Here is a 26,611-nt window from a genome sequence, read left to right on the forward strand (position 1 = left end):
AACACGCTTACAACAATTTGTTCAAAGATGAAAACTTGTTTTCTTGGAAATTAATTTTCAGTTATCGGACAGAGATGCAAGAACATTATGCCCAATGCACCCATGTTATATCCTTGCTCTTTATTAAATATAAAATAAATGAGCTCACCATTTAGCAGGGTGTTACCTTCCCTGCTCTCAATGCGGAGTTGTCACTTGTATCCGATATATTTACACATTTATGTAATTAGTCAGAATTTAGTGCACTTGTTCTGTCCTTGCAAGGCCCCTAAAAATTCCATGTGAACTACAAATAAACCAAGTGGAGCTGTGAAAATCAAGACTTCTGAGGGTGTAAAACTCATAAAAGATACATATATATGTAGAGGACGCAACCTTGATGCGTGACTTTAATGGTGGTACTCACTTCATCTGTCGGCTTATCATGAGTGCAGACATACGAACCAATGTAAGCATTAAATTTGACATCCAAGGTTAGTGCTGGCAGCAATCCGCTCTGCTGTACAGGCTTGTTCACGTGAAGATCTTGCAAAATGACTGCAACAGTGGACCTCTGGGTCTTTTATTCAAACAAGAGCTTTGTCGTTTGTCATTCAGTTTCTTGTCTCATGCACTGATTCTCTAAGTAACAACCCATCTGCAAAACGGCAGTTGCCAATTTGCATATTAAATCACCTTAACCGTTTTCTGAAGCTGAGCCATTATTGGTCATTAGCTGCGCCCTGAGCGACTGTAATGTTGTTTGCAGTCGACAAAAGTGGCAAAATGGCCGTACCCTGAGATGGACAAAAAAAAGGGGTGGATTTTACTGCTTAACTTATATTGTACAAACGCAATATTAATCAGAATGCCGTGTTTAGACTAGTGGGGTGGCATAGAACATTTTATTCTAAAGAAAATATGGAGGTTAACTTCCCCTTTTAAGCAGAAAAATTCTTCAGTTTTAACACATCTCAGTGGGCGGCCATTTTGATTCGTACCCCCCCCCCCCTGTGTCATCGACTGAAAAGGACATCCCAGTGCCTACGGGCTCAGGTAACGAGCGTCACGGCTCACCTGTTTTTTGGGTTAGATCACTGGCCGTTTACAAGCTGAGCCCTTAAGCACTGGTGATGTCCTTTTCAGTTGACAGCAAATGGCACTATGAGGCACAATGGGAAATGGATTAAAATAAAACGTTGGCTAATTAATGTTTCGCAAATGTAATATTTATATCATTAGCATGTTTAGACAATAGGGCGGCACACAGAACTTATTACTGTAAATAAAATAACTGTAAAAAGAATTTCGGACTTGACTTCCCCTAACTTTGCCAATGGTTTAGTCATTGACAAAATCGAACTGGAAATTAAGCACTATTTCAGTGTTTGTCTACTTGTTTTTTTTTTCATTGTAAATTTCACGGATATTTACGAACAAAGGCAGAAAATTCTGATGTTGCCTTTGTACTCCCTTTCCATATTTTTTTTTTTTTTAAAACAGGAACCAATATGAAATATAATGTATTTCCCGCCTCAATGACTGATACCAGGTCCCAGTGCAGCACAGTCAGTGATGCAAAAGGAGAGGATGTTGTTTGTTTGCTCCGCAGGGATTTTCTGTAGCATTCGGCTTTTGCGAGGGTGCAGTTTGTCTTTGATTTGTGCTTTTTGGCCGACAGAGTGAAGCAATGAGCCAAAATTGAATGAAAGCCAACACAACCTGTGAGTCGACTGAAAAGACATCACAGGGAAATCTTCTGTATGCTTTTCTTCCATCTCATGGCAATTCCCCTTTTTCAGATTGAAAATGCTGCAGGGCGGAGGTCGTGGCATGTTGGATTTGGGGCAAAATGTGCAGTGATTTGACCAATGCTGTTTGAGTCATAGGTGCAAAAGGTAAGAGGAGCCGATGACTCATAAATGCCCTCCAAATATAGTCCACAGTAGTGTTTTATTCAGTGTGCAGCAAAGCTCCAGAGCACACGATTTGTTTGTTTTCAATTTCAGGTCACCTTGTTAGTGTTTTGTTTATACCCACAAATATTCATCTTGTGCTGAAATGCAAAAATTCAAAAGGTTCAGATTCATCTGATCATTCTTACCTGAGATTCTGACTGGGAATATGTTGTCATATACAACATTAGAGTAAAAAACAAAATACGTACAACAATCTGAGCGTGGCAATGCAAAATTCCTAATGGGTAATGTTTTGAGAATTTCAATGTTAATCAAGTTCTAAATATTGTTTAAAAAATTTGAATCGTAAATGAAATTTACTTGAGAGATCATGTTACAAGAAAAACGTTTTTTCAGGTTAACTGAGAAAATAGTTGTTTTTTTCCCAACGTTGTGGATTTATTTTACAAGCAAATACATGCTAGCTGTAGTTCACATTTTCTTTTATTAAAAAATGGTCATCACACTGATGTAGCAAATCAAGTAACCTGTCTATGAAAAAGGAGCCACCAAAAAATAAAAGAAAAAAAAAATATATATATATATTTTTTTTTTTTAACCGAAGTTATATTGTGTCAGAATTAAGTTGTAAAAAAATGCCACTTTTTGTTAGGGAAAAGGGCCATTCTCTGACCACAACACCAAGTAATTTGATCACATAAAAATTGTTATATTATGACAACATGTAACTTTACGAAAAGCACGGGTGATGTCACGAAAAAATAATCAGAACGTTTCAATAATAATTAGCCCTTGTATGGTTTTTGCGTCTGTGCCGTCTGTTTTCAGTTTTATTTATCAAACGAAAAATGAAACCGTAATTTCTCCAATCTGAAATTCACTAGATATGGCTCATTTTCTGCGAAGAACATAAATCAGAACACATTTTCAATGACCACATACCCACCCTACGGATTTATAAAATTTTCATGGTTCTCTTAAAACAGAAAAGTTCAAGGCAACAACCGTCCATAACTTTTTAAGTTGGGAACTTGAACTAAATGTTTCAAGTTCTGCTGTTATGAAAATTGTCTGTTGTTCCTTTTGTTGAACAGCAACTTAAAAATATAAATAAAAACAAGCTTGCTTTGATGCGCTGTTAATGATGTGCTATTCATATGAAGAATTTATATTTGAATGTTCTTTCAACCTGAATAACCATTTTAGCCCGAAAAAAATACACGTTTATTTTTTACAGTGATGTAATGTTCAGTAGCTTCAGTAGCGTAGCATAAGGCATCATGGCCAAATGAATGCATTCGTTTCCAGGTCATGGGAGAGAAACCGGAGGGTGTCTAGATGGGAGAACTCCTCCTGCTGTCTCTTGACATCATCATTCATTGCATATTCCAAACTATTACATCCACTGGAACATGCACATTTGAAAAATCTGTCTTCTCCTGAACTGACAGGCCTAATTGACAGCAAAGCCAGTCTTGAGGCAACTAGACTCGGGAGCGTATTTAGTCATTTGGGCGCCAGCAAGCTCGGTCAGCAGACCCTCCAAAACCTTGTACACTTGACGTTAACGGCGAGCAGAAGTTCCTTTTTGTGCGAGCGCAGGTCGAGAATACCGTGTCGTTCTTTCTTGATTATTGATATCTAACAAGTGAATCATCAAAACACGTTTGCATTTGAAAAGTACATTTATCACCTTTAAATAAAGTTTGCAATTTTGATCACTGATACTGACTCACTGTAAAACAGTTTGAAAGCCGTCCGTCGATAGGCCGTTGCATGAGAAGGGAAGGGGGAAGCAGTCAAAATGAACATGATAACGTATGAATTTAAATTCGAACAATAAGAAAGAAAATATATATTAAATCAGTTTTTATGAGGCTTTTGGGAAATATTGGCACCACAGGCATGCCAAATGGACATCTCAGTTCTGGCCTGTGTGGTTATCAGTTAACTGTGAGAGTGTGTTGTCACACCGTGGAGTCATTGTTGTGAGTGTCTGACATGCTAAAGAGGAAACACTCACACACACACACACATGCACACGTGCTGCATGGGCATCTCTGTGGAGCAGCGATATGAATCTGTGTAGGTACACATCTGGAGTCTGACTAAGCGCACATGCAAGCACACACACTTGAGCTCAGCCATATAGATATTATATTATTATGTAATGGTGTCCTCCCATGCGCCAGTAGACATAATAAAATCATTTGTCAGTTTGAAGAGAAACCGTTTCATAGTAAAATGTTTTTTTCCCCAGTAGTATATTATTATTTCACTCATAGTTTTGACTATTTGAGATATATAAACTTTTTTCTTTTGCAGTAATATCATTTTTAAACTTAAACTAATTAATGTAACACATTTTTATAATTGTGTGATTGAGTTTTTTTTTACCCTTTTCATAACATTGTCATCTAGACAAAAACGTCTTTATTGTTATAACTTTTATTAAACGTTCATTTGTCATTTTGAAATGTATTAACTTTTTGGGGGGGGGCTAGTACAGCCAGAGCTGCAAATAAAAATAAGACTCTGATTACAGTTTATCTGATGGCGTTTTTACTTTCATACAATAGTTACTTTGCTAGTCTTTCTCCTCTCGTTTAATATTTCTGAGATATAGTTTTCAAGTAGGCTCCTAAATTAACGCGGTCTGAGAAGTTTTATTTTCAATAATATATAAACTCAGTGTTATTTTCAATAGTAAATAATTTCCATTTTTCGAGTAAAATCTGTTATCATTATGATGATGATGATGATGAAGAAGTATGCTAATACTACGTAGTATTACAATATTTTGGTATCTGCTGCCACCAAGTGTTAAAAAAGATTAAAGCAGTGACGAAAGAATCCAAACCTCCCGTGCCATACAATGACGTCATCAGCACCTCGACACGTTATGTGCAATTTTCGACACGTGGGGGCGTCGTAACCACATTAAAAGGAGAGACGTAGGGTGACCTTTTTCCTTGAGTGCTCCACTTGATAAAAAAAAAAAATACTGAGCACTCATTTGCCCAAAAGTTATGTAAAACTAAAATTAGGCATTTTCATAAAAAAAATAAAATAAAATTGCTTTAAAAACTAATTAAAACGAACGGACAAAATAAAATAAAATCTAATTATAATGAAAATCCAAAACTCTTCTAAGCCTGGTAGCACAGTTGGTGAGCGTGACTTGAGTGGCCGAATTGCAGTTCCATTGGGCACATATCCGATTTCTATCCACATACGAAAGAGGCCTTGGTCTGATTTGGAAAAAATAAAATCTGAATTACACCGTTCACGTTGACATAAAAAAATCTGCCACATATCACATTTGGTATGAAAAAAAAAATCAGACTTCTCATGCAGTACAACTGTAGCCCTAAAAATAGACCAAAAACAAAAAACCAAACAACTTGAAATCGATTCTGAGATACACAAGTGCTCCTGCCATCTTCAAGACACATGTTGATAAAACAAACAACTTGAAATCGATTCTGAGATACACAAGTGCTCCTGCCATCTTCAAGACACATAAGAATTGATAAATTCTTAAATTCTATAAGAATTGTGTACCTGAAATACCCTTTTTTCCTTTTTGAGAAGAGCAGAAAGGGGGTTATTACATGACTCAATTAAACTAGTGACAAGCATGCTTTAGCGGCTCTGTGTTGAGACCCGAGAGAGAATGGAGGGGGGGGGGGAATCAATTAACGTGGTGTGATTACTTTCCAACAAGTAGCACTTAGTCTCAAAGAGGATGGCGAACCCTGGTTTAGTGTATACTGATCATGCAAATAATAATAATGATTATACTAATTGATAACAATGTGTGACGCAAAGCTTAAAATAATAAACATGCTTTAGACTATTTTAAGTAACATCCATCTAGAATTCAAAACCTGATATAAAGTCAAAAGGGAAACAGCATTAGCCTGTCATATGTTAATTATAGGAGCGCACATTAGGCCAATATAAAATAGACACCTTATTGAGAACTGTTAAGAAATCATTTTAAGACGCCCATTTGTGGTCCAGCTGCATGATAATAAAAACGTTGCGTCGTCGTCGGGTCTTATTTGGAATTACTTTTTTCATAATGTTTTGCATTTGAATCTATAAGCCATCTCTCTAGAAACTAATGTCAAATAATTTTCAATGGGGTTTCTTTTTGTTTGTTTTGGCGCCCTCTAGTGTCCGTGACGTTTGGTGCATCTGCCTAGATGGCCTAATTGGCGAGCCAGCCCTGACACCTGTGCCGAAGAAGCTCTTAACTGGGGCGCTTCACGCTGGCATTGGGTTCGAGTTAAGTTTATTTAAAATAAGGTTAGTGTCACTGAGACAAGGAAAATCTTCTGTATGACTTTTGAAATGCAAATCCTTATTTGAGCCACTGAGAGCTGGAGTGGGTGTAAGTTTAATTTAAAACATTTTGAGTCAAGCGCAGAAATGAATAGCGAAAAGGCACTTCTTTCGGGTGAATCGTGATCTAAGTCAGTGGTACCCATTACCCAACTACTGGTCCATAAAAGGGCCACACAGACAAAAAAAAAAAGTGCAACACAAGAAAATGTGTATTTTTCTGCCGGCGCATGTCAGCCAACACCCTTATACGGGCGTACCGATTGTTAACTCACCATTTCAAACCATATTTCCCTGAAAGTTCACAACACTGAATTTTGTATCGTATTAACACGTTTGTTTTTGCATCGGCTTGATCTGAAGAACCCGAGAGAGGCCGTTGCAATGCCCCTGGAAATTGCATTTGTGTTCCTGTTATTGCGTTTCAAATGAGTTCGCAAGTTTGCACATTGTCAAAATTGTACATGGCATCTGAAGGTGAGGCAGTTAAACGTCCAACACTGCCAAATATGTGCGAATCAGACAAGCTGGAACAAGATTTTCCGATTTCCCATTTTCCCAATGGCAATTCCCCCATCTGGTGCCTCTTCTCAAGATTTCTCAATTTTCCTGTTTTTTTTCTTGCCCTCCTTGGGGTCAAGATCAGAGGTTGTTGTTAATATTTTCACCTGTAGGCGTGTGAATAAATGTGATAAATTGTATTTAAGTTTAAACTTGACTTTTGATTTGACTTGGCAAACAATGCAAGACAACGACATCGTTCTGCTTTGATATCGTATAAAAGACACAGTGTAAAATGGCCCTCATGTTTTACGCCCGCTAGTTCTCAATTTTTGACAGAGAAGAAGCCGGATTGCAGAAATGTGTATGCTCGCTAATTAATTAAACTGTCTTGATGGCTGTGCTGTCGCCACGCACTCACCTGGCCCATTAACTTTCAATCCAATATCTTGGATTCGTCACACCGTTTCTCTACAGTTAAAACACTTGCGACTTCTCAATTATTATAATTATTGTGACAATTCCTGGAAATGGATTGGCCCCCATTAAACCATTAAATTGCTTTTTTTTTTTTTTTAACAAATATTAAAAAAAAAAAATGACTTTCACAGTTGCATTTTCAAGACTTGAGTCAATTTAGTGTCCCTTCATGTCAGCGTTGCCATGCATGTCACTTTGGCGTAAATTGATTATACCGCCCACCTATAAAGGACACATCGTCACACACTGAATTGTAAGATGTAGGACATGGTTAATACAATAATAATAATAATAATAATATTCCCTTTATTAGTCCCACAATGGGGAAATTCGAGATTCGAACCCAAGCCTCCTGGGGAGACTGGGTCCTGAACGCGGCGCCTTAGACCACTCGGCCTACTTTATAGGTGAACACCCAAAAACTGTAAAGTCGACTAGTTTGATGCTAACATATAATGGTAAGCACCGTAGATGGCCAAATAAATAGCATCTATGTGGCTGTGTTACAACTTTTCAAACAGATATTTGAGCAGAAACGGTGCCGTAACACATGCAGACAGAAAATCGAGTAATGCTCGCTGTCACAGGCGTGTATTCTTTATCCTCTGTGAAAAATGATTACTAATCCAGCATCTTACTGAGTCACATGTTGAAGCTGCGAAACTCTTTATACACTTGTCGTTGCATGTCTGTATTTTACTGCCCTAGGTGGCCATGACTTAATCATGAATTTTAATTATTTTGTTTTGTTTTAGGACAATATAAGATAAAACAGTACACTGTTGGAGCTCTAAATTCTTTTATGGATGGGTGGGTGGATTTTTCTATTGTTTTTTTTTGCGGGTTTTTTTTTCAATATTTTGAAAGTTTTGTTTTGTTTGGTGGGGCAACCCTCGCTTTTCATTGCAATAGCATATTATAGTTATATGAGTGTTGTCTGATTAATTTATTATGTTTAGAAAAACACTATATTGTATATAATAAATACCGATTTTTTTTTTTTCCCCCAATACATTTAATAGTTTTTTTCGCTATTTCGCTCAGTAAGATATTGATAATTTTTCACAGAGCATCAAACTAGTGGATTAAAGGGCAAAGTCCTTTTTTAAGTTTACTTTGACTCCTGGCAAGAAACTATTAGCAGTGCAAAAATAATTTACTGCTTACAATTTACTTATTTACATTCCAGAGTTTGTACTTCATTTAAATACAGGACAGTTTTATCGGTACTACTAAGTATCTTGAACTCACATGTGTGAGTGCTCTTGCCTTCTCTGCTTTTGAGTCATTTCATTGCATATTCCGTATATTGTGCCTGTTGTTTGGAGTAAAAGATTGCACTGGGGGCAATAATGTACAACGTAAGCACACTGTTCAGCCCGTAATTGTCTCGTCGGTTCATGATCAGCTAACACACACGCACACACACACATAGATGTGACTGGTAGCGCTATGCACACGTTTTGTTCATAAATTCTATGATTAATACACACTGCTTATAATCTGTGAACGCATCCTGGCGTGAAGGATGAGGATTATATATTTTTTTCATCTCACAAACTAATTGAAAAGGGCCGGCGTAGTGCTGCTATCACTCATGTCCTCAGCTGAGTTATTGCCAGGCTGAGATATGACTGACAGCGGAAAGGGGAGCAGAAAAAAGAAGCCAATTTAATGGACAAGCGTGTGACTGTTGAATAAGCAGGTGCTGGACTGGGCACCTGCGCACGTTTTAATAACGATATCTGATATTAGTCGGCATGTATGCATCCAGATAACACCTGCAGTGTTTTGCACCTTTTGTTCGGTGATATTTGGATACGAATGACACATGAGAGGTATTCATCTAACAACATGTTTATTACTGCGGATGTAGTGGTAATGAGGCAATGAGAGAGCTTTGGCACATGAGTACGATTTTTTTTTTTTTGTGGCAAAATTAAATATCATCTTAATTTAAATAGATGATTGCAATATAGATTAACGGGGTCATTTATTAAATTGTCTATTCGTTGATTAAATTGTTAAATATAACCAGAAATGTAATAATTTAGAAAAGTCATCATTATCTTGATATAATTATATTATTATTCATTATTTATTCAGTTAGTTTTTATTATTTGAACCTTACGTAACGCAGGTGTAATTTCTTTAGGGCCAAAATTACACAACTATGAAATCAACCGTCATAGGATATTAAACTGTTTAAATGATTAAATCATATCTGTATCATAAATGTATGATGCGCAGATTTTTTTTTTAGCAATTGTAGAAAAATTATATAACATGACTACCTCACATGTAAATTGGTTCATACATGCAGTTATAAATATAGATAAAAATAAAAATTAAATCTAATAATTGGAATAATAAGAAAAATATTTTATTAAATACCATATTTTTCACTATCACTTTATATTTCACTGTGACACATTTTTTGCATAATTACGTTAAATGAAGAAAATAAATACTTCATACCAAATTAATACAAAATATCAGTCGGTGTATGTAATTAATTCACTGGTGCTATTCTGGTAGGGCTCACTGTTGTTTATTGTTGCTGACCTCATGTGCATTAGTAGGGCAACATACCAGGCCAGTGCACACAGAATTTGTGTATTTTATAATTAAGGTCAGTGTGGAAACAAAAGCAATCTTCCCTCGTGTCGTTAAATAATTCACTCAGCAAATTGACGGATTAAATCGTGCCTTAAAAAATATAAAACGAGGATAAAAGTTGACTTAATTCCCCATCTTGATTCAAATTAGATCTGAACGATTTTTAGACGGTATATGCATGGATTTTATTTGCGTATTTTGTGAGCTCGATTCAGAATAAACAGGTTTTCATTCATTTCAAAATGACAAAATCTATCCATCAAACTCCGTCAAGACGTCATTGGTCAATCAATTGAATGTTATTGTGATATACTGTGTAAAAAAAAAGTATGGGTGTATATCCTAAATATAAAACATCTGAAAGAGTAGCATTGAAAGTTTTGGGACATTTTCCCAGACACTCTACAAGACATTGCGGCCTCCCGGCGGCTGCCTTTCATCTGGATTTTAGGAGATGAAAGCTTAGTTTATGCAAGCACTTTTTCCCACTAATTAATATGCAAATGTGCCCTGTTCCATTGGGAATTTTATTCTATTTAGAGGAATTCTGTCTATGTCCTCATACACGCTGACTGAAGATGCACTCAGTGTAGTCAACGTCACTACCCATGATGATTTTATTTTATTTTTTTTCAGCCCGTTGTGCAAACAGTCGGTGCTGTCAATGAGATGTCAGGAAATTGCTAATTGTGCCTGCGAATGCATGGCCATAACGCTTGATGTTTAATTCTTCTTTCAGAACTCTTGGTATTGACTTAATTTTAGAAATGTTGGACAAAGTGTTCACGGACACACAATATGAGTTACATCCATGTTAGCAAAGAGTTGTAATCCAATACATTTGTTTTTTTTTGCACTGTACTGAAAGCGAAACTAAACACTAATTTGGTAACCTGGCTATTGCAGGTTAAATGTTCCCGTTTTGTTCATTGCCTAGACTAGCCTGGCACCACTTTATTTAGATTTGGACTCAATTGGTCTCGTCTAGTTGGTTTATACCGGAGTGGCTGCAGCTGGCCTACCATATGGTTATAACAAAGACCGTATGTGATAATTTTGTCTGTTTGGGTCTCTCTTCCCTCGGACACAGAATTCACGCAAGTGAATTTGTTGCATTTCTAGCAGAAGTGAAATAGGCAAAGGGCAACATTAAATCAAGATGGTAATCAAGTGAGAAAATCAGTTTAATAGTGCTGTGAATGTTTTAGACCTCAAAAATCTACTGAGTCCATTGTGGCAATATAGGGTTGTAGGCGTCAAAATCAGGATTTAAGAGGATTTGACATCCAATAACACTGATCAACAGCAATAATAATGTAATCAGAGATGGCTTTGTGTCCTGAAACATATTTGTGCCGCTGAATTAATTTTTTTAAAAGCTTTTTTTATAGCAAGCTTTTTTAGATTTTTTTTTTTTTTTTTTTTTAAGTTTGACCTACTTGTATTAAAGCTTGTGCAATTCAGATTTTACAATGCATTGTAATTTATTGGTATTCGCTTTCAGGAAAAAAGAAACTCCTGTTGAACCATACCCTTAATTCATTTATATTACTATATGTATATGATTTTTAGTAAATTATTATTATTATTATTATTATCATTATGAAAACCTGATGTGTACACAGTATCGAATAAAATAGTGTGGCCGACAGTGAAAGTACACACCTAATAAAAAGGTGGCAGAACAACGTAGAGATAAAAACTGCAAAAACAACAAATCTGCAAAATAGCAGGTCCGTGAACCTGAAACCTGCGATGGAGGCGGGGGGATGACTGTATTTGAGCATGTGTGCTACTTGAGCAAATGTTGTATTTCATGCAGTGCTAAACCATTCCAGCGTACATTTTATGATACTTAATGCAAATGAACCCCGTTGAAACAGGACTGCTGATGTTGATGAGGAGGTGTACTTGACTTTATTTTTAAAGCGGTGCATATGAGATGTAGATCATCTATCATCGTTTATAGAATTAGATGGACCACTTGCAGCAAATATATGTGAGGTGGGTAACAGGTCGATAACCGTCCCGATGAACACTAAATGGCTTGAAGAGGCCTAAAAGTGGAAGTCCGACAATGTTCTAATGCACAGTAGATGGAATGACTACGATATTTTTTTTTTATGTATACAGTTTCCAGCCGCTGACTTGCAAGTGTATAGGAGACTTATATTTAAATAAAATAGTAATAGCCAGAAATATGCAAATCGATTAGGAGAGGTTCTCCCACCCACGGTATGCAGGTACCATACCTGCTACTCCTGCATGTGTTTCGCACCTCAAAGGCATCAAGAATTGATGACCTGTGGTTTTATTTTTGGAATATCATTTCCCGTAATCATTCACCAATGTAGTTGGGATGGGGTAGGTAGGGTTCTCGTTAGAGGGAGGGTATTCTCTAAAAGCTGCTTTGCTGTAATATGGAGGGAAAATATTTAGGTGACATTTTGGGAGCATTATTTATTCCATTATGTGAATGTACAGCACATATATTATACATGACAAACATTGGCAGAGAACCTTTGCGGGCCTCTAAGGCACTGTTTTAAGTATAATTTATATCAGGCGTGGTTTGTCTGCTGTGCACATTGGCCACAATTGAGTTTGAAAAGCAGCAGATGCATGAGTCGGGTCATTTGTAGATAAAGTCGAAAAAAAAATCCAATGCATATGTCCAATATGTAGAATAGATTATTTTAAAAAGTAATAATTTCCTCATTTAGAAATTACTCTTATTAATCCAATTATAATTAAGCATTTTAATAAAAATCTATAAATCGTATTTATTATTTATTCACAATAACTCTCATCGAGGGAATCTAAACATGTGAACCGCAACCAGTGCCTTTTAAGCGATGTATTAATGTTAAAACTGTACATTATGTTACAGTAGCAATAACACCAAGTATGCTTTTTAAGAGTAAAATCTTTGTATCATTATTTCTTGGGGAGAACCACTACTACATGCTTACTGAGCAAGAGTCAAACATAGGCGTGTGTTTGACTTTCTCTACTATACATGACCCATTCCTGCTTATTATCTTCTGTTTTTTGTGCATTGGGGGCGGGGTTGGGGGGGCTCACTTTCAAGGCTCTAATTCAATTATTCTTTCCTTCACAACAGGAGGAAAACATTTTCATGGTGAACAGTTTTTGCCTAAATAGATTAACATCTCAAATAATTCAATTTCCGCTAATTTGATTGATTCCCTTAGCGAGCGGAGGAGGCCGGAGAGTGGGGTGGGCTGAGGAAGAAATCTTCATTTCAAACCATTGCATTTCTAATCAAACATTAACACCAAGAAAGACAGCCGAGCGAGAGAAAATCTTTTATTAGGACTTTTCACACTAATTGAAAAAGCAAATGCTGGCGGGAGCTCATATTAAATAGCCGCTAGTCTGTGTGTGACCACTTGCAGACGCTATAAAAAAAACAAAACAAGAAAAACAAGCTGTTATAATGACTGATGTCTACTTTACCCAATTGTGTGGCAACAGTCGGGCATCAACACTACAATGGGACCAGGTGGGGAGGCGGGACTTAGTTCGTTCGTTTTGCCAAGATTTGAGTTATATGTGCCGAGTGAGTGGAATGGAACACTGGAGGATTTTTCCTCCTGAGGACGGAACTTGAGCACCCCTGAAGTAGAATTAGCAATAGTAACCAAAAGCAAAGCAATGGCATTTTCTCATGAATTAAGATCAGGAAAAGGTTATTTTTTTGCATAATTTAGTTCCTGCTTGGTTAAGAGTGTGATGGTCATTATTCTGGATATGTGTGAATTTGGTTTCATGAAACACTGACTGTGGGTGGTATGATAAACAATTACGCCTGAACACACACATGGCCACTCGAGTTAGATTTTTTTTTTGGGGGGGGGGCAGGGGGGACTTCCCCACAGGATTGGAGTCCACTTTATCGACGGGACAGGATTTTTATATCCACATAATCCAAGACTGGGACAGGGCCGGATTTTTTTTCACAGGAGTGCAATGAGGCGGGAGTGAAAAATCCACTCTCGTTCCAACCTCTCACTGACGTGTTGTGTCACCCTGGCCACCCCACTGAAAATTTTTTTGGACACGCCCCTGCCATTCATTTATTATTTGCCTCTATTTGATGAACAGCAGCAATGCATGCAGGAGAAACATTGAAACCGAAGTATCCGCTAATGTCAACATTTTGGATCGATACGATGAATATTTGGATCGATCCGCCCACCCACTGTGGTCATCTTTAGCAATTTTGCATGCTACTCAACTTTCCCCTGCTCCCATTTTTACACACACACCTTCACTCACAGATGCGATGTGTGAAAGAAGCTGTGGTGGGCCATTACTAGTGAGGAGCCTGATGAAGCAATTCAGTCATCTGATCCATTCCTATCCATTATTCATTCTGCTGGGTCCAGGAACCCTATTCCTGTTATCTTCCATTTTGTAACAAGAATCTAAAAAAAAATTGTCACACTTAAAAGCTTGAGGGAAAAAAAAAAAAAAGTTATGATGGTGCTCAGCAATATTTTGTAGCGGCCTGGCTGGGGGCTTGCATTGCTACGATTACGTTATTCTTCAACTTGAGGGTGATTTTTTTTTTTTTTTTCCCAGGTATCCCTTCTTGAACTGATTTTCTTTGTCCTGGTACTGCCTACATTTGAAGACAGATATCTGCACTTTGTACTCTTCACTTTGTTATAACAGGCTTAATACTTGCAACATTCGATGAAAGATGACTTGACGTAAAAAAAATTTTAAAAAATTGATTGGAGGAACGAGAACCAGGCAGCTTTATCGACAAAACAAGACATTCCCCATCCATGGCTTTATTTAGAGAATTGTTTAATGTTAGCTACAAACATTATTTGGGGTCAGTGTGCCTAAGAGCCTGCATCTAAACTGGAAAACATTAAAAAAAAAATCACTCTCCAGTAAGGTATATTTTATTTGATTTTTTTTTTTTCCAATTTTCATCATTAGCCAATTTAGCATTTTTTTGTTAGTATAAAGTTCAAGCCAACATATGCAAGCCCTAATGTGACATGTTACTTGATTTTTCTTGTTCTTCTCAGTTTGGGCACTAAGTAAGAAAAAGGAAAAGAATAATAAAAATCTGAGACCTATTATAGGCAATCAAACATTTACTTGCTAAATGGCTAAAAAAAAAAAAAAAATCCATGGTTTTACTGTCCCCATCTTATTTGATAAAACAAGTCCCTCCGATCATATTTCATGTATCCCTGAAAATGTCATCCACTTTGCTGTCATGGGGAAACTTCCCCTTTAAGAAATTCTGTGATGGTTTCAATCATGTATTACATTTGTACTCAAGCACATTTCAAGGTTTGTGCATAATACTTTTACGTAAGAACCGGAGTCAACACAGTACTTTTCTTTTTTTCCCCCCTTATATTCCACTCGTATCTGTACTTCCATTCAAATATAAAGTGTGAATACTTTTGCCACCTCTGGCTGTGTGCGTGCGTGTCATGTTGAAAACACCTTGTGGAGACGTTGAGTATGTGAGTGGCAGGCAGAACCGGCAACTGGCAAGCTGTCACAGATAATAACATCTAAAATAAATTTGATGTGCGCAATTCAATCTGTATGGAGAGAGAGAGCAAGAGGACGAGAGAGAGAGCGAGCAGTGAACTTGTAAATGCTATCTGCTCATCCATGGAATGAGGACTGACACGACGGGCCCCGCCGAATAGATTGCGCAATTAGCGGCCTTTTGTGGTGTTTGGATGGGTGGAGATCGTCACGCTCCCCCAACATTTCCAATTGCCAGTGTGCTAACTTTTATGAAAAGAAGACACATTGTGTTAATTATTCTTTGAGTTTGTTGCAACCTACACGAAGGGCTGCTGTGATCCAGGCCTGTGCTTTATGGTCGAGGTGCAATACTCCAGTCAAAAACAGGGGGCAGTCTCTAGTAACATTGCAAATGATAAGAGGGCGGATATTGTAAACATCTTTCCTCCACTTTTCCATTTTCACATTTCACATCTTCCTTCTAAGGAAATAGCATTTTGTCTATAATGATATACCCAGCAGTCACTTTACTAGGCCCACGTCTGCAATGTAAAGACAGCCAATGCAAATATTCTTTATGCAACTAATGCTCGGTTTTGAGCGACATTGTCATAGACGTATTGCATTGACAATAGTGCATTCATTATTGTGGTTGTGCACCTCCACTGTCTCATATTCAGAGATGTTTCATTCGTTTGATATTTTGCGTTGCATATTAGAAACATCTGTCAGCATTCTATCTATATATGTACAGTATATATGCACTTTATGTGTATACACACGTATACACTTATAAGGTCTATATGTCTGTATATATGTCTCTAAGTATACATATGTGATATATACAAATATGTTTCTGCGTTACAGAATATTAGAAGACAACATTGGATATGCATGTTTTTCAGAGAACAGCGACAATGTAAACATTGATACGTATACTTGTAATAGGTCTGTATGTAAAAATGTCAGCACTAAAATTCAACCCCCTAAAAGAATCCATAGTGATTTTTTTTTTTGACCACTAAAGCCACCAATTGGCATGCCCCGTTTTGGAAAAATGTTTCTCTCGTGCGCAAAACAGAAGAGGTTAGCAGAAGGAAATGGGCTTCTGTTTCTAATGGCATTAGTTATTTATTGATTTCTCCAAAGAAAGTATGAAAATTGAATATGTAAACAAATATAATATTCCTGATTAAAAAAAAACATAAATTGAGCTGTTTAGTGAAGAATGGACCATCTCTTTAATTGTTAATTTATATGTGCAGATATTTCAGTACAAAGTGTTTATTTTACACATTTAATTTTGGGAGTAAATATTTCATTCAATTAAATTAGATATTTTACCATCAGTCTCATGCGCATGGACGTTAAAAAGCTTCCATTTTAAAGCGTAAGAAATATAAAATTCTATGTAAACTTTCTGAGAGTCAATAGGCAAAACAATATATTATTATAATGTATCTATTTGTATCATTATCCACTATTTCTTTAATGAGACAGTGGCTCTCATTCACCCATAAACATATTTGCTGTACATTAAAAAAAACAAACAATCAAACAAACAAGAATAGTGTTAAGAGTGCAATGCATGCAGACTCCTGAGTCCTGCTGTCCTTTTGCAACATAATGCAAAATGCTTGACGATTGCACACTCAACGTTTGATCCCTCCTCCTCTCACCGCCTGTCCCCTCCTCTCTCCCCTCTCTCTCTCTTTTCTCCTCATGGGTGCACATTTCCATCCTATGGCCCTCTCTAGGTGAGCAAACGCCGCCAGTCTCCAGCAGGTGTCCAACATGGCGAGCACGGCAAGCGGATCTCTCGCTCTCTCCCTCTCTCTTGTCGTGATTTCAATGGCCCTCTTCCTCAAAGGTAAGTTCTAATGCATTTCAAATTGCAATGTTGTCGACGCAGCCTCTTAAAAAGAAGGAGGGTAGCGGGGTGGAGGGGTTAGGAAGAGCGCAAAGTGGGGTGTTGGCATAAGTTGTTCGCGCGCAGCGATGGCGCACGAGAGTCCTCTGCTTTTTTAGCGTCTTTATCGTTTGCCCTCTTCCACGGCGAGATTGGTATCAGCGACTAATCGAACAGCGCTCGTCACCTCTAATGCCGTATCCCGGCCGTGAATTCGGCGTTGGTTTGAAGTGTGCTGTCAGTAGTTACAACGCAATGTTGTGTCAAATACGTGTGAGGAAAGTAGCGCACGATTGTACGTAGCGCAGTTTGAATCAAGTTGGACGTCCCGACGTCGTGGAATATGCAATAACACGCCAGTCTTTACTGTGCACGCAGGCAGGAAAACGCGCATTGCAGCTGTGTTTTCACACACCTTGTATTTGTTTAAGTGCGTGTGTTTAACAACTGACATGTCTGTGCACGAATGCATGAATCAGTCTGTACACTTTCTCTGGCTGACTGGTAGTTTCCCTGCAAAAGCAGTTTGCAACAGAGTTGAATGCGTCAACGTGTACCTGTTTGTGTGTGCGTGTGTGCGCGCCCGCGTGTGTGTGAGAGACATACCCTTGCTATCTCCGGTGGCGTATGTGTTGCTGGTAAAATGTCAAGCGTGCTGCTGGGTTCGATCCCTCGCAGCGGTGTTTTTTTTTTTTTTTTGTGTGTGTGTTGCTGCTGCTGCTGTTGTCACTTCTTGGCTTGTGCAAATATGGCTAGCGTGTACCTTGCTTTGGCGGCTTCATTGCCTGCAAAAGGTACCGTGAACGCATCAACAGGTCCGCAGAAGCGCGGGAAAATGTGTGCGCGTGTGTAAATGTGTGTACAACGCTAAATGTGACCAAGTAGGAGACAGTTAGCTCTTTTTTTTTGACAAAACAGTGACGGCAATGCGTTGCCTCAAAGCAATAACTGGCATCCATGCTGCTCAAATGGAGCACAGGGGGCGTTTTTGATAAGTCAGCTCAGTTGAGACGCTGTTATTCACACATGGAAATTTAAGAGGTTATAGCTGTGCTTCGTTAAAGTCTGTTGCTAACCAAAAACAGCAGCACCCAAGCAGGTAAACGACCGCTCAGGAAAAATTCAAATGAGTTCCCATGGAGTGATGAAATGTGGTCTTACGTTCTGTAACAATAGAGTCTTTAACGGCGCTTGGTGTTTCACGCGACTCTGACGTGGTTATCCTTCAATTGAAGATGAATTGATGTCTTTCTCAAATACACACCTTATTTTTGCCATCCACAAGAAAAACAGGGTGTAACTCATACCTCAGTTGTTACACACTTTTGACACTGTTGAGCGCATTTGAACTCTGTTGCGGACACCAACAACAGTTTAAGTCATAAATTTAAGAACAATTAAACACCTCCCTCAAATAGACACCATCAAAAGAAGAAACGGGCAGTAATTGTAAATGTCTCAGTTCTTCGACGCCATTGTTCACACACTTCACAAAGAGTCATCTGCTGAGTCCATTTGGACTTGTTTTCTGACCAAAACAGCAGCACCAAAGCCCAAGCAGTGTTCTGCATGCAATATTAATAATAATTTTACATAACATGAAAGCATCTTTTACATTTCCAAGATACTCTGAAACATGAGCCAAATATTACCTGTCATCATCTCTGTTCATAAATGCTATTGTTCATCCAATACTCTTTTGCTAACCAAAACAGCACCACTAAAGCACTCTCTCAGATGAATTAACGTGTGTTATATGCACACTATAAAATCTGATCTTAATTTATATAATTGTGGCATCTTTAGCGACCATTAGCGTTACCGTGGACTCTGTTACTCATCAATATAAGATCAACTAATGGCATCCTCAAATCAACGCCTCATTGGTAATAACAGTCATTATATCCGATACGTTGTCATGTGTGTTCATGTTTGCTCATGTCTTGTGTCATTTTTCCACTGTCACTTGACATTGATTGTCACTTGACTAATGGTTAGCTTGTCCGCTTCTCAATTCTGCAGTCACAAAATGTGAGTCAAGACCTCACGCATCTGCAGTTGAATAAATAAACACTCCTGGCCTCCATTCCCGGAAACTCATGACATATTGATTGCGTTTCTAAACCTGTATGACCCAAGTGTGAAAGCAAAAAAATATATTTTTGGACTCTGAAATGTACCTAATGAATTGTCCCACAAGCGTAGCCACCATTGCCACTGTCTTGCGTTGATTGTTTTCTTTCAGCCGGCTGCGTGAAAAGCTTGTATTTCACAGTTGTTGATTGTATTATGCGTTGAATTGGAGTGGAACCGCACTCGCCATTGTCTTACCCTCCGCTCCCCAACCTCCCCCCGTCCTTGCGTTAATTTAATTAACCTCATAGTCAAAGGGAATAATGTATTGTGTATGCGTTGTGCCACACCGTAGGTGGACTCAAATTTGGACCTGCACCAGCTGAATGCAGATGAAAAAAACCAACAATATTTAACCTAGAGGTGGCAAAAGTGCTCACACTCTGGATTTAAGTCGAAGTAAATATAGTCAACTCAACGCGCTTTACGGCAAGCAGTAATTGTGAATAAATCTTCTTAAAAAGTCGCTTCAGCTGTTTATGGCTGCTCCCTGTTGAATTTCACGCACAATTGCACATTGTGTATTTAAAGCAACCACAACTTTGCCTTAATAAAGTCCATACAACTCAATGCTAACAAACGATAAAAAAATAACATGTCGTGGTGTCATTTAAAAATAAATAAATAAAATAAATAAATAAAAATAAGCGTTGACAGACAATAAAATTGGGCTCGTACGTTATGGATATTTTGAGGTTGATACTTATATTTGGCAGAATAAAGATCTGATTAGCGATTAATCAAATATTTCATTTAAAACATATAAAGAATAATACAACTTGATTTATGGATGTTGGAAAAATAATTATAAACATTACAGGTAGAACATTTGGCTCTTTTACAATAATTTGCCTCATATAGCAAGAGTTCACCAAATAATAATAAATCCCCAAACAGCAATGTATTTTGAAGAGCCGATGAAATCGGACAGCCAATTAATTAATTGGGCTCTACAATCAAATAAAACTCACACTGCAATATTCTCAGTCAGTTGTGTAACTTCTTCCTGCGTGTCTCTGTGTCTGTATTATACCACCCTCAGGTGGCGCACACCAGAAGTGAGCAACACAATGTCCATTGAACTGAAGTAAAAAAATCTTTTAATCCTTACATTTGATTTAATTGTTATTTGTGTGTCTTTCTAGACTACAATATTACAGAGTGCTGTTTTTCTGAATTGGCCCCACTGTACTTTGCATTTTGCGTATTGTTGAAGAGCTAGCTAGCTAGCTAGCTAGCTAGCTATTTGTGGTGAAAACAAAGGTGTGAAAAATCTACTGAATTACAGTACAGTATTTGTCCGCCCTTTCTTTCCACCACTGCTTTAAACTGATGTTGACAACTGGATTATGGCAGCCCCGCACAGGTAAAGGAGTGCTTAATGCCAGATTACGATTGCTAATCATGTGCTTATCATGAGTCGTCACGACACATCCTCCCCCGGGGGTAGGGTCTTCGTATTAGACAGTTTCATGTGGGATAAGGTAGCCCACTTATTGTCATTTTGAAGCTATTCGTCAGGCCTGAGTGATGGCGAAGTGGATCAATGCGGAGCTGTCACTGAGCCCGCGGGTGCAACTGAGGGACGGCGTCTCAGACAAACAAAAGGAAACATGCAGTTGCTATGGGCCGGGCGGGAGGGGGGGGGGGTGGTTTCGTGTTAGTGGTGGTGCAGTTGGTGCGCTCCCCCCTCCCCCCCCCCGCCAGCCTGGCAGCCAACAGTTTGCCGGCGTGAGTGATCGGTCGTGTCCGTCTCTCTATTCTGCTCCCTCGGTGATGATACAAATGCTGAGATCACTCAGATTGAATTCTTGTGGCGGTGGCGACGGCGGCGGCCCTCACGTCGTATAAGAATGCAATGTGACAGAGTTTGCAGTCAAAGAGACACATGCCAAACAAAAAAAAATGCTTGCATTCCCGTCATTAAAACACATGTTATCAGACATTTACATTTTTTTTATACAAATAGTTTGGAGTGCTGGTCCACCCATCTCGTGTGAAACTAGAAAACCTTTTTTTTTTCAAATCTGTCTGTGAGCAATCTGTTCAGAATTTTGCTAGATTGTGACCGAGTTGCCACTGATTTAATGCCACGCCCACACGGGTTTCTCCGTCAAGATGAAGATCTTCCATTTTCAAGCGATGAAACTCTCATCATGTCAAAGGCAAAAGATAAGCAGAGCTGCAGTCTTACAAACGCAAATTAGCCTTACCTCATAGCGCTGCTCACACAAATGAAAAGGTCAGATTCCGTGACTTGGTGATGAAGTGCTGCCTCCGTGAGTGAAAACACAATCCTTTCTTTTATTGCTCATTCGCATGAGACAGGCCCCGCCCCCTCAAAACTGATTCATTTCAGTGACGCTAGAAAAAGACCGTATTTCTTGACCCTTGGGTTGTTTTAACAAAAGACACATCACAAGACACAGAGGAACTATTTTCAATCAGGTCAAATCATCTCATTTGGATTAAATAAACAAAGTTACTTGTCATGCGGTAGCCAAACAGAACCAAAGCAACCGTGTCACATAAAAAAAATTTTTTATTTTTGCCGTCAGATGCTTAATAATTCACACACCTTACTTCATAAAAAGATTCTCATTCCAGCAGCATGCTCGAGGATGATCATAATCCTGCACTTAATGGCCCGTTGATAGTGGCCACGTGTGAGCCCTGTGGATTAGATCACCCTAGTACATCATTTGTAACAATTCGCTCTTCTATTTAAAGAAATTGAATTTATTGCTCATTAAATTGACATTAAACGGCTTAATAAGCCCCCTCCCCACTAATTGCTAGATAATGCATGGCTCTACTTAATGTGCTTGCTAACTAATCTTATTATTGGAGGGGACCTTCGCATAGGCAAGTGGCAGTGACTGGATACTTGGTCAAGAGTCATTTAGGCCACTTTCATTGTGTTCGGCACATTTTCCTCTTTTTCATCTCTACTTCTCCGTTTCCATTTTTATTCAGGCAAGTAAGACTCAATGATTTTGACAAATAGCACCTCTAAACAATTTTTTGCCCAAATTTTGAATCAGAGATGCAATTATTTTTTATTTTTTTTGGCACTGATTCCGAATCTGCCCATTTTTCGTCTTGCACCCCAGGTTTTCATACTACTAGTATTACTACGACTCAATGATAAAATATGATTTAGTTATATTTATTTCAGAAAAAATATAGCTTTCTATTACAATGCTTGCTTTAATCTTTATTGTGCAAATTTTATCCCTCAAACCTATAAAATAAATAAATAAATAAATATCTCCAAAAGCGCGACGTCCTAGAAAAAAAGTAAAGCCATATTTTACTTCAAATAAAACATACATAAAATACATTTAAGGGCCAGCTCTGATTCATACCAGCTGTTATCCAATATGCAAAATCTGTCAATCAATATTGCAGTTGTGATTTAAAATGTGCTCATTTTTTCAAGGTCCTATTTCTATGAATTTTGTTTATATCAAGCACATACAATAATGTAATCTGTATGACAATCAACAGATTTATTCTACATAAAGGTTTTGGTTTTATTGGTTAACGGACCAAGATTCAATATGAATGACTAATAAAGTTATTAGATTACGAAGCACTATATAAAACCTAAACCTACCAAGTGACAGAAATGAAGCAAGTATTTCCCCGATTGGAGTGTTTTTGATTTGAAAATTTGAAAATTGCATCGTACTACTTTGTGTTGTCGATTAGAATCGATTTAACTCATTCACTGCCATTGACGGCGAAAGACGTCAAAGATCCCTTTTTTTTTTATTTGTTTTTTCTTTTACTCGGCTGGTCGTGAATGAGTTAATTGTTCAGTCAAAGCACATAATTTACCTAAAAAAAATAAAAAGGTCACAGCACACTAACAAACAAAAATCTCAGAAAAAGTGGATACGCAGGTCATTATGTGCAAACCAGTAGAAGAGCATTTAATTGTTTTGCCTGTCACATGATTCGTCTCTGGCGTAGTTAATTGAAGGAAGATGCGCTGAATTATTTTCAGACCAATGAAGTGAACATTTCCCACAGAACACCTGATGATCTCTCACAGCACACTGGTTGCGAATCACTGATTTACACCAAAAGCGTGTCTGTACTCTGGTGGCGAAATCCAATAAAATTGATCAGGGCTGCAAAAGTTTCTCACCACTCAAAGAAAATATGAAGTTTTCACGTCGGCGCTGGTAGCGAGTTAGACAGTTTGTAAAGAAGAGTTCATTAAGGTGATCTCGTGTGCGGGGGGAGGGAGGGAGAAAGCAGTCCTTGAATGCGAAATCACTTTTACTTGACCAGTGCCGCAGTCAACTTTATATCTTGCTGTAAACAAATGAAAAGCGAGAGGTAAAAATAGTGTCAAAAACCTTGGGAAACTTCTTTCCGACATGCTTAGGTTGAAACGGGAAACAGTCCATTGGCACGAACGGTTGGGACAGAAGCCCCCATTCATAACTAAGCTGTGTTAATGAGGACGACGAGCATCAATACCTCATTGTTTTCCCCGCTTACTCTCACCCAATTGTCCGCGGTCGCTACGACACTAACAATCAGGAGGGAAAGCTGAAAATGGGACATACAGGGCATATTAGTATGCCTGATGGAGCAATCACAAGCCGCCATTAACGCATTCACTATCAACCCAGGTGAATAGAATCCACTTTCTGACTTCTCTATCCGTCAATGGCATTGAATGAGTTAAAGGCGGCCCACGCCGCTATTTTCTCTTCTGGGTGACACACCAAAGTCGTCTTGGCCTTGTACCTTTACAAACACGCAATTGGATTCCGGCTCGCGTCTCTGGCGGTTATCTTAAAGAATGATTTTGGCGCTTTCCGGATGGACGCGTCTCGGTCTGCGGCGCTGCAGTGGAGGCTGCAATCACACGTGTTGGTTTGCGGAAATGGTCGGTTTTCGGGGAACATTTTCAGTGGCTCAATCTGCCTCTTGCGTCGTGCCGAAATCACAGCTTCATTGAGACGACGGAATGTCAGCGCTCGGGTGTCATTTGAAAATAATGCAATTTTGGGGTTTTGTAGAACAGGAATAGCCGACTTAAAGAATGAAGCGGGCGTCGGGACCGCACACTTATTATTGAACCAATGGACAACACAGTATGCTCAAATTAGAAAAGATCAACTCTTCAACAGCATTTAACTACACACTGTCATTTCTCACGTAATGTTCGAGTCTTTTTGTGCACATATTCATCAAAATAACTCACTCAAAGCTGTAAATATTATTTAATTTTATAATATGTTCATCCAGTGTGTCACTCAGTCCCCAAATTGATAGGCCTAATCACTCTCGTTTAAACGTTGATTACGTCCATCACTTTGGAGGACACATATTTAGTATGCTGCTGAGCGATCTCTGCCATCTAACGGTGAACATTGTTATTGCAACTTAAGGGTGCTCTGCTACAGTCACAATTTTTATTTTCAAAAATTAAATCAAGGGCCCAAAGGATGCCATGAAACATTCCTAATGTACAAGATCGATAACCTTTCAATTTTTTTTTTTTTTTTTTGTAGAACCTATCCCCATTTACCCGCATATTCTCAGTTCCTCGCATAATTTTTGTGCTCTTTCTGTCACACTAAATAGGAATTTGGAATATCCAGAGATTAAAAACTGTATTTAAATAAAGTGTCACTATTGATTTCGATTGTGTCCAATGAATAGCCTTACTTACAATTATCATTCACTCTCCTACGTTTTGCATTCTGCTTTTATTGTCGCCTTTATTGCCTCTTATAAGAATTATACGCTTTACTTACTCTCTTATTACACTTTATTTTATACCCAACTAAAACTAATATGCATCATTGCTTCTGTCCAAATGAATGTAGAGCCGCTCTGACCTTGCTCTTGCTCTTGCTCTCTCTCTATTTCTCTCTCTCTCTCTCTCTCTTTCTCTCTCTCTTTCTTTCTCTTTCTTTCTCTCTCTCTCTGTCTCTCTCTCTCTCTCTCTCACACACACATACGCTGTTTTCTTATTTTTTTAATTTTATTATTAGTTTTTTTAAAACCACAGTCGTAAATGTTTCTGGTAGAGGCTATCACTTAATTCAACGGAACCATTGCGTTACATTCGCATGGAATGAGTTACAATGATGGCTTTTGAGGGCAGAACACTTAATCAAATGGAATTGGAATTGGGATATGGAGTTTTATGAAGTTAACGTTAACGCTTATAAGACTGCAAGTCACATTTTTTAGTAAGTTAACCATCTTTTATTTATTTTCATGGTTCATTTGCCTTTATTTTAGCGTAAAACTAACCTATCAAATCAAAATATGTATAATCTGTTTATTGTAATGACTTTATAGCTTGTATTTTTCTTTTACAAAATACTCGAGGACCTTGAAAAATAATTGCAATCACAATTTTGAGTAAAAGAAAAAAAATGACAATTAGATTATTTCTCAAAATCGATCAGCTACGTTTGAGACTCTCAGACATGAACTGTGCTGAGACTGAGCGAGAGAGAGGGCGGAGTCTTTTCTTTGAAAGAGGTTGGTCACCAAATCTTGCTTCTTTTTTATCCCATTTTGGTGTCGGCCAGTGTGTTTCTGTCTGATGTGCCCACTGCGCTCCGTGCACTTAATACTGCAGAGAAGCAGCAGCATCTCTCCCCAGCTTGTTTTGACACATCTCAGCCTGATTTAAAACAAGAAAAAATGGCATAATCAGACACTGCTCGCCAAGAGTGACTAGGGAACATTTAATATTTTGGAAAATTGACTTTTTAATGTTTCTAGACTAAGACTGTTGTTATGTCTCGAATGGTTGCCCACTCCATTAAGTGTGAAATAAAATAAATCAAGGGCATCTTTTGTCATCTGCCATCAGTGATGCCTGGCCTTGACTTTTAAGTTTTTTGAGATACAAGCCATTGCTCTTCTGATTTGGAATTTTTCTTGATTATTTTTTTTTTTTTGTCTTCTTCAGTGTCAAATTTCAGTTCATTATTTGTATGTGTATGTTATACTGCCCCCTGGTGACAGAGGCAAACACACATCAAGGAGTGCCACAATGTGTATTGAATTCAGGCAGAAAATGTAGCAAAGATCAAGCCTATTGGAATTTAGGGCAAAGTTGTGGGCTGTATGGTATTTTTTCTTTTTTTTTTCAGTTTTGCTTGACAGTGCCCGTTGAAGTGGGAGTGGCATTAACCAGCTA

The 26,611-nt window shown here is 38.1% G+C and overlaps 1 protein-coding gene across 5 annotated transcripts in view; it reads left to right on the top strand.

Moving 5' to 3' along the window:
* The first annotated feature begins 1,779 nt into the window (after nucleotides 1-1,779).
* Nucleotides 1,780-26,611, top strand: part of cadm1b (cell adhesion molecule 1b) — a 166,570-nt gene continuing 141,738 nt past the window's right edge. For 3 of the 5 annotated variants that reach the window (XM_088300922.1, XM_088300927.1, XM_088300924.1), the window contains exons 1-2: nucleotides 1,780-1,877; nucleotides 17,138-17,250. In XM_088300922.1, the coding sequence (XP_088157048.1) occupies nucleotides 17,175-17,250 (76 nt within the window). In that variant the 5' untranslated portion in view covers nucleotides 1,780-1,877; nucleotides 17,138-17,174. Of the gene's footprint in view, nucleotides 1,878-6,085; nucleotides 6,213-17,137; nucleotides 17,251-26,611 lie in introns of those variants that run through there. The other 2 variants (XM_088300923.1, XM_088300926.1) reach the window with 2 other exon arrangements.

The sequence above is a fragment of the Idiotropiscis lumnitzeri genome, chromosome 7, assembly GCF_059441095.1.
Source record: "Idiotropiscis lumnitzeri isolate Australia: NSW breed Sydney's pygmy pipehorse chromosome 7, RoL_Ilum_1.0, whole genome shotgun sequence".
In the NCBI taxonomy this organism is placed as follows: domain Eukaryota; kingdom Metazoa; phylum Chordata; class Actinopteri; order Syngnathiformes; family Syngnathidae; genus Idiotropiscis; species Idiotropiscis lumnitzeri.